At 48.0% G+C, this 16,617-nt stretch overlaps 1 protein-coding gene across 3 annotated transcripts in view; it reads right to left on the bottom strand.

Annotated features, from left to right (window-relative positions):
* The window catches only part of IARS1 (isoleucyl-tRNA synthetase 1), a 68,146-nt gene that overhangs the window by 7,238 nt on the left and 44,291 nt on the right, over nucleotides 1-16,617 (bottom strand). For 2 of the 3 annotated variants that reach the window (XM_046022629.1, XM_046022630.1), the window contains exons 21-31: nucleotides 14,469-14,560; nucleotides 13,183-13,260; nucleotides 12,357-12,478; nucleotides 12,091-12,193; nucleotides 11,752-11,835; nucleotides 10,252-10,426; nucleotides 8,198-8,310; nucleotides 5,933-6,028; nucleotides 4,983-5,159; nucleotides 4,117-4,222; nucleotides 1,141-1,266 (exon numbers count right to left, since the gene is read on the bottom strand). In XM_046022629.1, coding sequence (XP_045878585.1) covers nucleotides 1,141-1,266; nucleotides 4,117-4,222; nucleotides 4,983-5,159; nucleotides 5,933-6,028; nucleotides 8,198-8,310; nucleotides 10,252-10,426; nucleotides 11,752-11,835; nucleotides 12,091-12,193; nucleotides 12,357-12,478; nucleotides 13,183-13,260; nucleotides 14,469-14,560 — 1,272 coding nt within the window. Of the gene's footprint in view, nucleotides 1-1,140; nucleotides 1,267-2,404; nucleotides 2,815-4,116; nucleotides 4,223-4,982; nucleotides 5,160-5,932; nucleotides 6,029-8,197; nucleotides 8,311-10,251; nucleotides 10,427-11,751; nucleotides 11,836-12,090; nucleotides 12,194-12,356; nucleotides 12,479-13,182; nucleotides 13,261-14,468; nucleotides 14,561-16,617 lie in introns of those variants that run through there. The other variant, XR_006820774.1, reaches the window with a different exon arrangement.

Consider the following 16,617-nt stretch of genomic DNA (forward strand, 5'->3'; position numbering starts at 1 on the left):
GCTTAGGGTGGCAAACACGGCTGAGGTAGGTCCCGGAGGAATAGGGGCTGTAGGACCTCCACTCTGGACCCACACCTGTGGCTTCCCGGCACTCCTTCGGGAGGGTGATAGCATCTGACACCGCGAGCCTGCCCTAGTCTCTGCTCATCTGTTCGTGGCCCAGCAGCTCGCCTGTGTTCGTTGGCCAATTACATCTCCTCTTTTAGGCTATTTAGAATTTCCTGAAAAGGAGCATCCAGATTCTTATCAAAGAGGGTGTACTTGTCTCACGTGGCTGCCATTAAGAATCACAAACATGGGGCTTACAGCAAACAGAAACCTACTGGCTCCAATTTGGGAGGTGAGGTTCAAAATCAAGGTCTTCCGTGGGTCCTGCCCCCTCCAGAGCCTGCAGGCAGCTCTCCCTGTCCTCCTCCTAGCTCCTGGAGGCTCCCAGCCGTCTGCTTGCAGTTCCCCCGTTCCAGCCCTGCCTTTGTCATCACATGGCCATGTCCCTGTGTGCTCCTGCCGACACCCTTATTATCTAATCACACTGGCAATGACCCTGTCTCCAAAGGTCACATTTAGTAGTATGCAGGGGAGGGAAGGACTTCAACATGTCTTTTTTTTTTTTTAAAGATTTTATTTATTTGACAGAGAGAGAGATCACAAGTAGGCAGAGAGACAGGCAGAGAGAGAGGGGGAAGCAGGCTCCCCGCTGAGCAGAGAGCCCGATGCGGGGCTCGATCCCAGGACCCTGAGATCATGACCTGAGCTGAAGGCAGAGGCTTTAACCCACTGAGCCACCCAGGCGCCCCTACATGTCTCTTTCTTAATTTAGGCTTGTCTTACTGAGCATCTTGTCTAGCAAGACACAGGCACTACGCTTACGAAAGTCAAAGCACAGCAGGGAGTCTCCGAGACCCTGGACCCCAGCCTGAGGCTAACACAGAGTGGACAGGGTGCAAGGCTCCATCTCCGGAGGGGCACAGAGACGTTGTTCATCTGGGCAGGAATGAGGGCAGGTTCACAATGTCAGCTGTCACCATCCCAGTAGGGTTGCCAAAGGCCTGGCCAACCCAGACTCATAAGGAAGGCCGGCAGAACCAATACCAAATGACCCCCCTCGAGTCAGAGGCCAGCTCCCAACTTTCTACATACCTGTGGCACCATGGAGGACAGCCAGTTCGGTATCTTTCACGCCAAAAATACTAGTAATAACATTCTTCAGCTTTAAAAGGTCCAACCTGTTATCGCCTTTTGGATTTTCCAGAAGCAATACTCCACCTAAAGAACCACAAATGTAAGTAAAACTAAAGGAAAAAGATGTTACTTTGTGTAATTTTTTAAAAAGATTATATTAATTCATTTTATTCATATTCGTTCCTCCTTCTGAACAAGGAGATTGATGCGGAGCTCGATCATAGGACCCCGGCAGATGCTTAACGAACTGAGTGACCCAGGAGCCCCTATTATTATTATTATTATTTAAAAGTACTCTTTACGCCCAAGGTGGAGCTTGAACTCATGACCTGGAGACCAAGAGCTGCACGCTCCCTCTTGGGGTGCCTGGGTGGCTCAGTTGTTAAGCGTCTGCCTTTGGCTCAGGTCATGATCCCAGGGTCCTGGGATCAAGCCCTGCATTAAGGCTGCTCAGCGGGAAGCCTGCTTCTCCCTCTCCTACTCCCCCTGCTTGCTTCCTCTCTCACTGTGTCTCTGTCAAATAAATAAATAAAAATCTTTAAAAAAAAAAAGAGTCACACTCTCCCCTAACTGGGCTGGCCAGATCCCTCCCCCATTTAGTGTAATTACTGATGGTAAGCTTAAGCTTTCCATTTTATTTATTTATTTGACACAGAGAGAGAGAGAGAGAGAGAGAGATCACAAGTAGGCAGACAGGCAGAGAGAGAGAGAGAGAGAGAGAGAGAGAGAGAGAGAGGAGGAAGCAAGCTCCTGGCTGAGCAGAGAGCCCAATGCGGGATTCGATCCCAGGGCCGTGAGATCATGACCTAAGCCAAAGGCAGAGGCTTTAACCCTCTGAGCCACCCAGGTGCCCTAAGCTTTCCATCTTGTTTGCTGCTTCCACTTGTTCGGTTTTCTTTCTCTAGGCTTCCTGCGGGTTATATGAATATATTTTACAACTCCATTTTTATTTCTATAGTGTTTTTGTGTGACTCTCCAGAACAGCCTGGTTTAGTGGTTGTACCCGGTGGTACCGCATACGCACATTAACACCCAGCCTACTGATGCTGCCATCTGACCAGTTTGAGGGAAGCACAAAAACCCGATCTCCCGGATCACGTTGCTCTTCCCTACTTCTAATTTTCTTAAATATTTCTTGTATATACACTGAAATGTTATATAGGTTTTGTTACAAACATCAAATAATTTAGAAAATTCAAGTAAGAATGTCTGCTGGATTTACCTATATTTTGACTGTTTCTACTGTTGTTTCTTCTGTCCCGATGTTCCTACATTTCTTCTGTCACTTTGTTTTATGAGTTTCCTCTACCTACTTTTTTTTAGCTTAAGTCATGCTAGCAACGAACTCTCTTGGTCTCCCTTCACTTGGGGAGAAGTGATTTTCCCTCCACCGTGAAAGATGTTTTGCTTGATACAGAATTTTGGGTAGACAGTACTCCTAGCATTCTGCCATCTGGCCTCCGAGGATTCTGATGAGAAATCCAATACCGTTCCAATCGTCTTCCCCTGTAAGTTAGGCGAGCATATTCTCTCGCTGCTTTCAGGATGTTTTCTTTGCCTTCAGCTTTCATAAGTTTGACTACATGATGTCTCCATGTAAATATTTCATCGGTTTCTCTCAGCTTCTTGAATCTGTAGGTGTACATGTATTGCCAAGTTTAGAAGTTCTCAGTCATTATTTCTCTCAGTCCTGTCGTTCCTTCTTATTCTGCCAGAATTCAGTAACAGAATATTCAACTTCTGTTAATATCTCACAGATCCTTAAGACTCTGTTCATTTTTTTTCTGATTTATAAAAACTCTCTTTTGTTCCGAATGGTTATTTTTTTTTTTAAAGATTTTATTTATTTATTTGACAGACAGAGATCACAAATAGGCAGAGAGAGAGGAGGAAGCAGGCTCCCTGGTGAGCAGAGAGCCTGATGTGGGGCTCGATCCCAGGATCCTGGGATCATGACCTGAGCCGAAGGCAGAGGCTTTAACCCACTGAGCCACCCAGGCGCCCAGAATGGGTAATTTCTATTGTTCTATCTCCCAGTTCACAAATTCTTTCCTGTCCCTTCTGTTCTGTCATTGTGCCCATCCACTGGGTTTTGTATTCTAGTCTTATATTTATCAGTTTTAAAGTTTTCATTTGATGCTTAATATCCACTTCTTAGCTGAGGCTTCCTATATTTATTTGTTTCCTTTGTGTTTGTAATTGCTCCGTGGAACATTTTTATTACGGCTGCTTTATGTTCTGTCAGTAATTTTTATTTTATTTTTTAAGTATGCTCCATGCTGGGGAGCCAAATGTGGGGCTTGAATTTACAATCCTGAGATCAAGACCTGACCTGCCGAGGTAGGATGAAAGTCCCAGCTCACTATGAGCTTCTCGGACATCACGAAGTGGAAGAGGCCTGAGGCTGACAAAGGTCTAGGCTCCCCACTTTGTCTTTGCTGCTGGGAGTGCCGGTGGGGCCAGTTTCTCTGTTGTATGGGGCTAGAGTAGGGCAGATACTGTCTAGAAGTTTTCTGTCTTGCTAGGCTGCACTTCTCCTCATTTTCTAGCTAAAGGGAGCAGGATCTTATTGGACTATTTTTGTTTGCACTAGGCATTTCCAGGTTGCTGGCTTCTTCAGCTCCAAGACTGGGCTGTATGAGGCAAAAAGAAAAGCCAGCCCTCTTCCCTCCCCCATAGGAGTCTTCTGATATTTGCTTTTATATATCACACCCACGGTGTTTGGTTGTACTTTGTGGGAAGAGCAGGGAAAAGCACGTCTATTCCATCTTCCTGGAAGTGCAAGTCCAACCCTTTACTTGTGTGGATTCATTTTGATGGCAATTAGAAAGAGGAAGTCACACGATTTCACTAATTTTCTTAAAGTAGCCTTAAAGACATTCATAGGTTTAACTAAAAAGTCAAGTTCAACCCACGGGATTCATTTACTCTTACCTTGCTCGCTGCCATTTGTACAAATGTTAAGATTGACATATGCACAAGCAGGACCAGGCAGGGATGATCCTCTGGTGATTGTAATTTCCAGGTCAGAACCCTTTAACTGAGCACATGAGAGTATGCAACTCAGTAACGGCAGCAGTGACCACCATGTCACCAACTAACCCTGCAGCTACTTCCCACACCGAGAGCTCTGATGATTCTGAGCACATATGCAATCTCATCACTAAAACAGTCAAAAGTTATGACTTTTCACCTTGTTCTCCCAAATGCAGAACAGAAAATGAAACCATCTTGTAATGTGCCCCACTGAAAGGACAGTGACATCTAGCTCCTGCCTGTCTATACCGTCTGTCTCCTTCTACAGAAAGGAGGAATGAGACGAAGACACGGCAGAGTCAGCGACTGAATCAACTCCTTCCCCTATTATAAATGACCTATTTCTGAATTATGCCCAATATCTTCTTTATCTTGGAGTCAGATTTTCATAGTTCTATCTAAAATGTGTCAACAGGAAATGAAACTGTAATTTTATGTAAAACCTACTACCATAAAAGTCAACTGCTCTTCAAGTCAACTGTTATTTGCCTTGAACAGTTCACAGAATCCAGAATATTAGCTTCCCTAGTCTTAGGAAAAGCAAGCCCATATAGCACCTGGTTTCCTGGCAACCATCATGCACCTCCTGGCTACCTTCCCCACCTTCTCTCTCTCTCTCCTCTCTGGACACTGAACCCACCCAGTACTTTAGGACTGAGAATTATGCCAGTTGCTACTGGGGACAGAATATCAAGAGATTACTCCACAAACAACATAAAATCTAACCTTACATCTCTTTGTAGTTCAACAAACCCAAAACTCACCTGTGTTTCTTCTTGAATAAGAACTTTATCTGACAATGGAACTGGATACGGGTTCAAGGGAGCTTTGATGGTGGCAAATATGAACTCTGTGTGGCTTTCGATAACACTATTCAGATACTTTCCTTCAGACTTTGCTTTATAATAAACTGTTATTTCATCAGTTGGAACCAGATTGCACTGAAAGCACATAGAGAACATTTAAAAGGGAAGCACATTTGTTAGTCAAAACATATGGTGGTGTTGAACAGAGCTGACAGTCCTGTACTGAATCATTATGGGAGCGTACAGGCTCCTGCCCAATCCTCTGAAACAAAGGACTGACTGTGTAGAAACCCACTCACAAAACTCTGAACTGAGGCAGAGCTCCCAAGTATCCCATTAACCTGCTGACATGGACTCCCGAGACCCAGAACTACAGGTCTCAGACACCTGGCCTGAGGAGGGGAGGTGGGAGCCCCCGTTCTGGTCAGGGCGAGGGAGCCTCAGGGTCAGGGGTGGGAGCTCCTGGCTCCCAGCTCCCCAGTAAGGAAGAGCCACCCTCTGTCCAGATCCAATAACGTCTCCCTGAGCTAGATAACCTTCCTCAGACGCCCACTGTCCTCTCTGATGACCTGTGCCAGTAAGGAGGGCTACCCATCCATATGATCCTGTGGATCATGTGGAAACCATGGGGAACTGAAAAAGGTGGACAAGGGACACAGCTTTGCTGAAAGCTGCTGGTCAGAGAAACACAATAGCCATGTCCAACTTACGGTGAAAGGGTAGGGAGTGGAAGGGCCTACTTTTCCCACAAGCACAACTAAAGAGACCATAAATGAGTGACTACTTATCATTACCCAATTACAATGATTTATATTACCTGCCTTTCCTGTCCTACCCAACAACCAAAAAACCAAACAACAACAAAAAACCCCAGACAAGTTAGCTTGTTCTTAATGTGACAAACGGACCTTTTTGCGAAGTTTCTGGATGCGATTGATGACTTCCCGAGCCACTCCTTCGTCCACCATGGACTGGTCGGGAGTGACATCTAAGAGAACCAAAACCTGCGGGAAAGAACAGTGCACTGCGTGACAACCAAACAGGGAGGAAGGATTCTCTCAAATGCAGCACAACTGTTTTTAAGTTAAATTCTGAGAAGTCTGTCATGTAGTGCTATTTATTCATCTAACTGAGCAAAGGAGATAAAATTAAACTAGTTTCGCTACAGTTCAGGTGCTTGCAAGGAGCTATTCCTTCCACCGGGACAGGTCCAGTGACTCCTTCCCTTCCGTGGGTGCCGCGCACAGGAGACGGAGGAGCGGTGTCTCCTGTGTAACTGTTCCTCGTCTGTGTGACGGGCAGTCACTGCCCTTGCAGGAAGTGGGGTCAGGGCTGCAGGGCCCTTCACACCTCCAATGAGCTCACGAAGGCCCCAGAACAGCCCCTGTTCTTTTCTTCAGCCAGCAGACCTTCCGGCCTTTGGTCTGTCAGTCTGATTCAACAACGGTTTCCCAGGGAACCACAAACAGCTGTTACGACTTCACGGTCATCTTCGCGCCGACTTGCTCTACTTCCTGTGCCGTCTGTAGTGAGGCTGTCCGTGATGGCGTCAGGAGAGTGTCACCACCAGCAGACACAGTGAGACTGGTGTCGGCGCCAACGCGGAGGGAGACGCGCTTGTAAATCAAGCACTAGCTGCATGGATGCTTGTTTCTTTTTTCCTTTCAAGATTTTATTTATTTGTCAGAGAGAGAGAGAGAGAGAGAGAATGTACAAGTAGGGGGAGGATCTGACGGACAGGGAGAAGCAGGCTCCCACTGAGCAGAGAGCCCGATGTGGGGCTGATCTCAGAACAGAGATCATGACCTGAGCCAAAGGCAGACTCTTCACTGACTGAGCACCCAGGTCTCCCATCATGGACGTTTCTTTCTTTCTTTCTTTTTTTAAAAGATTTATTTATTTGACAGAGAGAGATCACAAGTAGGCAGAGCAGCAGGCGGGGCGGCGGGGGAAGCAGGCTCCCTGCTGAGCAGAGAGATGTGGGGCTCAATCCCAGGACCCTGGGAACATGAACTGGGCTGAAGGCAGAGGCTTAACCCACTGAGCCGCCCAGGCGCCCCAGCAGCATGAACGTTTCTGATGAAACTTTATCAGAAAGATGCACAATTTACTCTACTTCATGAGAGCAGAACTGGAGGTGGGTGGCAGGGCAGGGCCACCCCAGCCCACAGTATGTGAACCGTGTCATTAATCTCAGAAAATGAGGACACTTCCTTCAGTGCCGTCCTCAGGCTGGCCGCCATCAGGGTGTTTACACGCTCTCGCCTTCCTTTCCCAGCTTCTTCACAGGTGGCTCCTCACGCCTTCCGGCCACATGGAGCTCGGCCTACGTCTCATTCAAGCCACTGCAAAAGGCTTGAGGAATTTGAGGGGGCCGGTCTTCCTTACATGGAACTTCCACAAGTCCCCCACTCCCACCCTAGAGATCTTATGACCTGTCTGCCCAGAAAAGTCTGGTCAAGAGCAAAGAGAGACGTTCTGATCCATCACGACAAAAAGCACTGACCTCAGAATCCAAAACTGCTGCACATCCCCCTCCAGAATGTCCGTCCCCTGCCTGCCTCCACGCCAGGCTTCAGAGAGGAACCTCTCTCTGTGCTCATTCCTACCAGATAACTTATCAGGCAGAGGAGTAAGAATTATCTTACTTTTCTGTCTCTGTGACTGGGTCATTCCTTGAAGGGTGGGGTTACATCTTAATCATTTTGGTAGGACCTAACACTCAAGACACTTGCAAGCAGAGATCATAAAATGTCAATTTCATATATGCTAAAGAAATGTGCACATCAGGGCACCTGGGTGGCTCAGTAGGTTAAGAGCCTGCCTTTGGCTCAGTCATGATCCCAGGGTCCTGGGATCGAGTCCCGCGTAAGGCTTCCCACTCAGTGGGAAGTCTACTTCTCCCTCTACCCCTCCCTGCTTGTGTTTTCTCTCTAATAAAGATTAAAAAAGAAAAAAAAAAAAAGAAATGTGCATGTTAAGAGTATACAATGGAGCAATTTAATAATGCCAATCTAAAATGGATACCTGGTTTACTGTACTCTGAGACCAGCTCAGGAAACCAGCTGGTCAGGAGACCAGCTGAGCTCAACACTCAGGAAAGGCAGGAGCAAATACTTTTTCTTCTTATGTTATCTTTTGGTAACGAAACATTCCAGGGAAGAGAAACATACCTGGGCATCTGAGTGTGCTTCATACTGCACTGGCCCTCCTGCTGTCTGATCAAATGTGTACATGAGGCGGATGTCCTCTGCATGTAGCTCATGGCCTTCTACAACAATGGTCCCTGTGGGAGAAGCACCTGTCACTGTGAGTCAGCCCCCTAGCATCATCCTCTACATACTGCCCGGCTACAGCACATTATGGCAGTTTTTAATAAAAACTTCACAGCATCCAGCTGTGGAGACGTCAAGAGATCATGTTCTCCCAACTCACATCCCTTATACTTCTCCAAGCGGCCTTGAGGACAGCTAAATCACTGTCAACGTCAACCTGTGTTAGTAAGTCCCCAGGTCCAAAGGCATGTCCCAGGAGGCGATGTATCCCCACCATAAACACAGAGCGCATGATGCACTAAAGGGAGCAGGCTGCAGAGTCCAGGGGGACCCAGGCCCAACACTCACTGGCTGCAGGACCCTGGTTCTCCACTATCTGCTGAGTAGGGTGGGGCGGGAATGAAGCGAATAGGGTGGTCAAGGTCTGGGTGCCATCCTCCCACGGCAGGCAGAGCGCATGACGGCGATGCCTGATTTCAGGGAAGCCTGCTGCGGTCGCCCACAATGACCCTCCGGGTACCTGAGCATTGGGCTGTCATTCTGACTATGTCACTCTGTTCTGCAAACTGTTTTGCTTTCCAATAGTGCAGTAATCCACTCTGAAGGTAGTTTTGAAGCTACAGGCCTTGGTTTCAAACCAGGATTATTTCAAGAATTTTTAAGTATTTGGGCTATCTGTTGAAATGCTTAGATTTGTGATCTGAAGTTGCATCAAAGACTTTGTTAATCTAACAAATCAAGTTAAGTTAGTAATGACCCAACTTTTAGTTGCCAGGTTTCTTACATTTCATCTAAAAATGTGAGGACTTTGAGGGGCATTTCTCTCAATTCCCTATAAGCAGTCATCTGATTTCTGAGTTCTTTTATCTCTCCTTGTGACTCCTCTGTGCTTATGATTTTCACCTTCACAGGGAACCCTAACAACCAAACACCTTGTACCACAAGGGTAAGCAGTCATACCAAGACCCCAGAGGATTCTACTCGTGACAGAGCTGAGAATTCCTGGGCACCTGGAAAGTCCCCTCAAGGAGAGGAAGGAGGGGCTAAGTGCCCTTTCCTAACCTCCTCCTATTGTCCTAGGCTTTTCAGAGCACTTACAAGAGCTTTAAAAAGTATTTGCTGAATTAGTCCAAAATCCAGTCTTGCCCAAATAAGGGACCAAACTACGAATTCTTGATGTCTTAGAGAGACCGTGGTAAGTTCTGATCCAGTTCTCCCTCGAAGCAGGTTCAGACCTCATTGCTAAGTCCCTGTTTCAAAACCTGCTTTAATCTTTTCCGTCAAAATGTGCTCTAGTCTTCATTCAGAGACCTCCAAACACCATCATACTTTTTCTCACAAGCAACATACAATAACAGTGAACCTGATACTGGGGGTCTGCGCGCTTTCTCACTAGGGTAGTTTCTAGGCTCCTATTAGCATGTGTAGAACTCAGCGCTATCAGTCATTCTACTTAGAAATCCAGCCCGAAGGAATCGATTGCACAGAACACGTACGTGAGAAAATGCTCACTGCAGAACTGGCAGCAGCGGAAGAACGGAAACAGTCTGAAGAGCCAGCAACAGGACGGGCACCCCACCCAAAGGAAAACCACACAGTGGTCTGAAAATAGCACTTTACAGACTAATGACACAAGTAAAGTAAAAATGCAGAATAAAATAAACATAAGAGATAAGAATGTAGGTGTGAAAAACACGACATTTGTAACTACAGTGTGATCTCCACGCTGGGAGCCTGTGCTTCTGGGCCCGTCTGTGTCGTGATGTCTGTGCTGGGATTTCCGTGCCACGTGGCACCAGCATGGAGCAGGCAATCGGTCTGCAGTCAACCGACAGGTGATGGCTTGGGGATCATTTCTTTCCACTATCAGAATTACTTGTTATGCAGCTTAGTGACAGTGCAAGTGAAGGAGCCCAGGTGGAAGGTGGCGCCAGGAAGGGGCAGACACCCACCGCTCTCCTGGAAGCGCTCCAGCTCCTCGCTGCTCAGCTGCTTGATGGACATCATCACCGCCCGGAAGGCTCCCTTCAGACGCTTCCCCAGGACCATGTGATCAGGCTCTGCCCTTAGGCGAATGCCATACTTGTTTTTATCTGTAGACAGCGTAACCTTCCGGACGTTCAATTCCTATATAGTTGGCAGCCAAGATGAAAAAGAAAGACAGAAATGAAAACATGTGACTCCAAAAACTTGCACACAAACGTTCAAACAACATTGGTCACAACAGCCCAAAAGTGGAAGCACCCCAATGTCCATCAGCTGTGAAAGGATAAACAAAATGTGATCCATCCACCCAACAGACTACTACTTAGTGCAATAAAGGACTGAGGCACCGACACAGGCTGTACCACGAATTGGACCCCTGGTGCCAGGTGAAGGAAGTCAGCCTCAGAAGACCACTTGCTGTCGGGTTCCATTTATAGGAACCATCCAGAACAGCCACACCCAGGGACAGAAAACTTATACCCATGGTTGCCAGGGGGTGAAGGGATCTTGAGGGGAAAAAAGGTGTGTGAACGCTAATGTGAATGCTAAACACTGGGTTTCCTTTTGGGGTGATCAAAATGTTACAAAATTTTAATGGGTGTACAGTTTTATACATAACTTAAAAATCTTTCTTGTCCAGATCATTCAAGACAGCTGAGAAAAACTCAACTAAAGAAAATTCTAGACTTAGAGGGGGACCTGTGTGGTGCAGTTGGGTAAGCGTCTGACTCTTAGTTTAGGCTCAGGTCATGATCTCAGGGTTGTGGGATCCACACTCAGTGTGGAGTCTTCTTAAGACTCTCTCCCACTGTCTCTCTCCCACCCTCTAAATAAAATGTTAAAAAAAAAAAAAAGAAGAAGAAACACTGTCAGGTGAAAAAACCCAAGTTGAAGACTATAAACCTGGTCCTCTCTAGCACAAAGCCAATGGCGTGTGCATGTGTACATGCGTGTTGTGTGGGTGCACACGGCCCTCCCACAGCCCAGTGGGGACGCCCCAGTGAACATCCCCAGGCAGCGCTGGGTGGGCGGGAAGGGACTCAGCCAGCACCTGTGCTGGAGCTGGAGCTGCTCATGCCCAGTGCATGCCCACTTGTTACTTGATGATTTGAAGGAAGAGTTTTCTGGTTAGTCATCAAAGAGTGTTTGGAGAAGTGAATAAAGGTAGTGAGTGATCCAATCAAGGTAAAGAAATCCACTGATCTTAGAATCGCTTTTTAAAAAAAAAAATTGTTTTTTTTTTTTTAGAATTGCTTTTAAAGAATTACAATGACATTTTAAAAAGGCAAAAGCACACACTGATTCTAAGCAAAGTGCAAGACTCCGTGGACAGTTAAGTATCTGGATGTGCTGACACACAAAAGGAAAAGGATACATGAAAGTGAGCTTCACTAAGTACTAGTCCTAACAATCTTCTCAAAGAAAGAAATCTATTTGGACCCAAAAAGTCAAACCTGTACTCTTACCTCAATGATATACTTCTCCAAAGACTTGATCTCATGAAGAGCTTCTGGATCCCGATGGATAACCACGATTTCTTTCAAAGGATACTAGGAGGAAAGGGAAGGGACAGTTGTTTACCAAACAGCCAGCCCTTCAAACTGTAGGAAAGTAAAATGTTAAATGTTTTATCTGAATCTCAAGCTCCAGACTGACCAGGTTTAACCAGCACTAAGTCTTTCACACCCTTATTGCAGAAAAGAAAAAAAATTATGCCCCTGCTGGAAGTGCTCTCTTTTAAGAAAATGCTCCAAAGGTGTAATTATTTGGGCCTGTGCGTGTAAAATACAAATGAAGCATCAAACCTTTATCGGAATGGTTTTGCGGTCTCGAATCACTCGTCCAAGTTCAATCACAGACTGCATCCGAGAAACTGCTCTCTCCGTGTTCTTGTCAATCAGCTCCTCCCTGACGGCAGAAGTGGGGGTGAGAGGGACTCCATGAAGGGCAGACCACCCCAAATGACACGAGCACGGAGGGAGGAAGGGGTGGTCCCCCTGCAGACTGAGGCGCAGCTGCCACACGAGCCTTCCTGGGCCCAGGCGTGGCTTCGGTGATACCTGATTCTTACCGAACATGGGGCAGCATGAGGTAGTGGATGCTGTGTGTGTCCTTGTCCTGGACAGAAACAGGGTCGATCAGCAGCTTTAGATTCTGGTACATCAATTCGGTGAGAAAAGGCGTATAGGGGGCCTGCATGAGGACACAGGACATCAACTGACCTCAGATGGAGGAAAAGAGCAGCTCCACGCGAGTGGACAGGACCCTACTTTCTGACCCTGGCAGGATGGGCCCCTGCACTGTAGCGGCAGCAGGTAGAGCCAGAGCCCCGAAGCCCCCAGAGGAAGTCTGCAGTAACAACAGGAGCCCCAACCATGACCCCATGTCCCCACACCTCAGAAACCTCATCAGTGAGCTGGGGAAATGCTTCCTAGGGTGAAGGTGAGTGAGGTCAGATGAGAGGCACCAGGCACAAGGCAGGTCTTGTTCGTGTGTGTTCAGGAGTGAACACGGCTCATGACCTCAGGCTCGAGTAGTAGTGACAGGACACGTGTTCAGTAAAACGTCGTCTGTGACATATTTGTGTATTTAGATGTGCATTCAAGAACTTCCCCGTTACGGTGACAGGAACCCGCGTGAAGATGAGGTGTGTGCTCACAGGGAGCTGTGGCTATGCCGTCCCGAGGCCAGCACCCTGACCCGACATGTGCCGCCAGGGGCAGACAGGAAGAACCCAGCTCTAGAAGCAAATGTTTCCTAGCCCTTCCTGACACAGAAGAGCTAACGAGACTTCTAAAAGGGAACTAGGGAAGTAAGTTGTTTTAAAACTTTTTCTCTTCCTGGGGAGACCAGTACAGACCAGCGGCAACGCCAGGGCTGCAGGCCCAGCAACTTACCATCAGTCTGCAGAGAGACAGCAGGACACTGAACAAGGTCTCCAGGGCCGTAACACAGTCCTCCACCCCGTTTTCACCCTAGCAAAGAAGCTCGCATTAATTAGACTGTTCGAATCCAGTCAGTTGAATGAAGAATGGCGACTCCACAGAGCACACAGCGCGCAGACAGGACGGCAGAGCTGGGACAGTCGGCCATAGCACAGCGTCCAGGGTCAGGCAGGTGGCTGCCGCAGGCCCTGCTCTCCCCACCTCTGAGCCCAGGCGTCTGAGGACTGGAGGCTGTGTCTGTCACTCGTGCAACACATGGCAATGCTTACAAACAGAAAATATCAATTACTTTAAGATAAGATTTCTTGGGGCACCTGGGTGGCTCAGTGGGTTAAAGCCTCTGCCTTTCACTCAGGTCATGATCCCAGGGTCCTGGGATCAAGCCCCGCATCGGGCTCTCTGCTTGGTGGGGAGCCTGCTTCCTCCTCTATCTCTCTCTGCCTGCCTCTCTCGCTACTTGTGATCTCTATCTGTCAAACAAATAAATAAAATCTTTAAAAAAAAAAAAAAAGATAAGATTTCTTATTTGAAAAAATGTATATACCATATATTTAGGCAATAATGACACTAATTCACTGTAGGAAAAACACAAAGATTATAAAAAAAAGAAAACCATAACGAAATTAGAGAGACAGGAGCCGTAAACAGTGTAGAGAGAGCCCCTCTGCATGCGGGCGTGTTGTGTGTGATCTATTTTAACAAAAATGCAATGACTGTTTTGTGAAGGGCTTTTATCATTCCCAATCTGGAGGCATGCTGGCGGGCCGTGGCACGGGCACCCTCACAGTCTACGCGTGGCCTCCGGGCTGGGACAGGACTCAGCCCACATGCCCAGAAGGTTGCCCGTAAATGACTGACTAGAGGAAGAAGTGAGGAGAGACCAGACTTGAGACCAGAGCCATCCCTCGCGACATCGCATGTAACTGCATGACTTCCTTTCGTGTTTTAAGAGAATCTGCTCAAGCTCAGTCTTGTACGGCCCTGAGACTTTCCCTCTGACAGGACCCTCCTTAGTTGTCTTGAAAATATGCAAGCGGACTTCTAGAACTTATAGGTTCCTATCTATCAAATGGTGATAAATGTAGCTGACTTACAGTGTAAAAAGGACAAAAGAGAAAGAGCTTCAGAAGCTGAGAGCACTTGAAAACATCGCTCTCTTCCGGCTGCACTCCTGTTTCTCGGTGGTCCCCCTGCCACACTTCGCCGCTCCCAGCAGCAGCCTGCGTGCGTGCACTCACCTTTAGCCTTCTGCGGTTCATCCTGACGTACCAGTTGGTTAGGACATCCACAAACTTGACCAGGCGAGGCACCACCGTATAGAGCCTGTAAGCTGAAAGCAGAAAGCAGACGATCAGGCAGCAAGAACAGGTGAGCGTCTAGGGTACAGGGAGGGCCAGATGCAAACAGCAAGCAGTCTTGATATCCCAGGGCTGCCATGTTTGCTCAGGAGACAGGAAGAACTGAAGAACCCCGGTGGCATTCTCCAAGGATAAACTACGTGGCTGTCGGTGTGTCGAGGGCGTACATGACCCACACTGTGAGTGCATACAACCTCCTGTGGTCAATGAGGAAGAGAGAAGCCCCAGATCCATGGGACACCTGGGTGGCTCAGTCGGTTAAGCGTCTGCCTTCAGCTCAGGTCATGATCCCAGGGTCCTGAGATTGAGTCCTGCATTAGACTCCTTGGTCAGTGGGGAACCTGCTTCTCTCTCTGCTTGCTCTACCTGCTCTCCTTGCTTGTGCTCACTCACTCTCTCTCTTTAGAAAAAAAGAAAGAAAGAAAGAGAAGAAAAGAAAAGGAAAGAAAAGAAACGAAACTCCAGACCCATGGTGGAGAGGCCACAGCTGCATGTCTGACTTCCTTCCGCTGTGCTACTCCACTAAGACACCCTAGACACACGGACAGCTCTAACCAGGGGCTGAGGCACAGCACAGGCCAGAGCTTTCCAACTACAGCGACTCTACCTGTGTCTGGAGACGCATTCCAGCCCCCCCAGCTGGACCCCAGGGGAGCTGCTCAACAATGCAGAGCCTGGCAGCCCCCTCCAGAGAATGCGCGGCCCAAACCGCCAGCAGAACAGGTGCCCCACGAAAGGACAAAGACATGAGGGCCCCCGAGAACTCTGAGGGCAAGCAGGAGGGTGATGGTGCTCAGCCAATCTTATTTAAGGTAAGGGCCTATTTTTTGGATTTTCCCATTCACCTACCTGTAACTGATACTCTCAGTTGCACTAAAACAAACAGCAAAACCAAGAATAAGACCAACACAAGTATAAGAAACACAACTTATATTAATTAAAGTGTTCAGTGACTGTTAAGAGGCCTCTGTGGTCCAAACTGCCAGGGTGAGAAGCTGCCAATGGCAAGAGGGCGGCTCACGAAGACCAGAACTGAGGTGCCAGCGGCCACTCACTCCAAGAGGCGATGTAGCGATCAGAGCCCTAGCCTGAAAGAAGGAGGTCGTTTCTAGGGCTCACTGCATCCCCCACCTTCTAGGAGGCCAGGGTTCCCTGGGCTCAGGTGCTGATCCCTGGAGGGCACACAGAACCCTCACAGCTTGAGCGTGCCGTGCGTAGGAGCAACATCGTGGCTGCCGGGCTCCCTGATGGAACCGCAGACTCTCCAGACCTCACAACCTCATGCAGGAGGGGCCAAGGGTACGAAGCCAGCAGGCCGTGGCACTGGGGTACCACTGCCAGACATTTCGTTTCCAAGGAGACAGACCCCAGCCGGCAGGCATGCACTCAGGACATGGCTTGGCTCTGCTGTCCCCAGGCCCATTTTCTACAGTTCATGTCACTCAGGAGGGATGGGGACAAGGCTGAGAGCAGGTGTCCTGGGCTGCGTGGTGAGCTCTGCTTGCATGCTCATGTCCATCCGCACCTACATCAATTTGTCCAGGAGTCACATGATCCTTCTGATGCAAGTTCGACGTATGGGGGCAGGCTTCAGGATGCCTGGCAGCCTGTGGGAATTCCTGGACTCAACATCCTCTTGTGCCAAGTGCTGAGGCACCAGGATTCCGGGAAGGCCATGTGCCTGCACAACTGCACCGCCTGGGGCAGGCTGGTTAACCTCATCAGGGAACATCTGCCCACCAACTTTGTCGGACCCATGTCAGGTATCCTACTTTAGTAGTTTCTGGAATTCCTCCCCACACTTATAGTTTGTTCTGTCTCCAACCTCGAGGAAACCAACATAACCTATGTCTCCAACCTGTGTCCAAGACGCAACTCATTGTTATAGGTAACAAATATGGGGAAAACATCTACCTTATTACTATTTTTCTGAATTTCCTTATTTTTCTAAACATGGACTACTTATTTAATAATTAGACAAAAACACACACGCTAACAAGCACTGCTTGAGCATCTCCTGTCTGCCAGC

The sequence above is a fragment of the Meles meles genome, chromosome 11 (assembly GCF_922984935.1).
Source record: "Meles meles chromosome 11, mMelMel3.1 paternal haplotype, whole genome shotgun sequence".
NCBI classification, from domain to species: Eukaryota; Metazoa; Chordata; class Mammalia; order Carnivora; family Mustelidae; genus Meles; species Meles meles.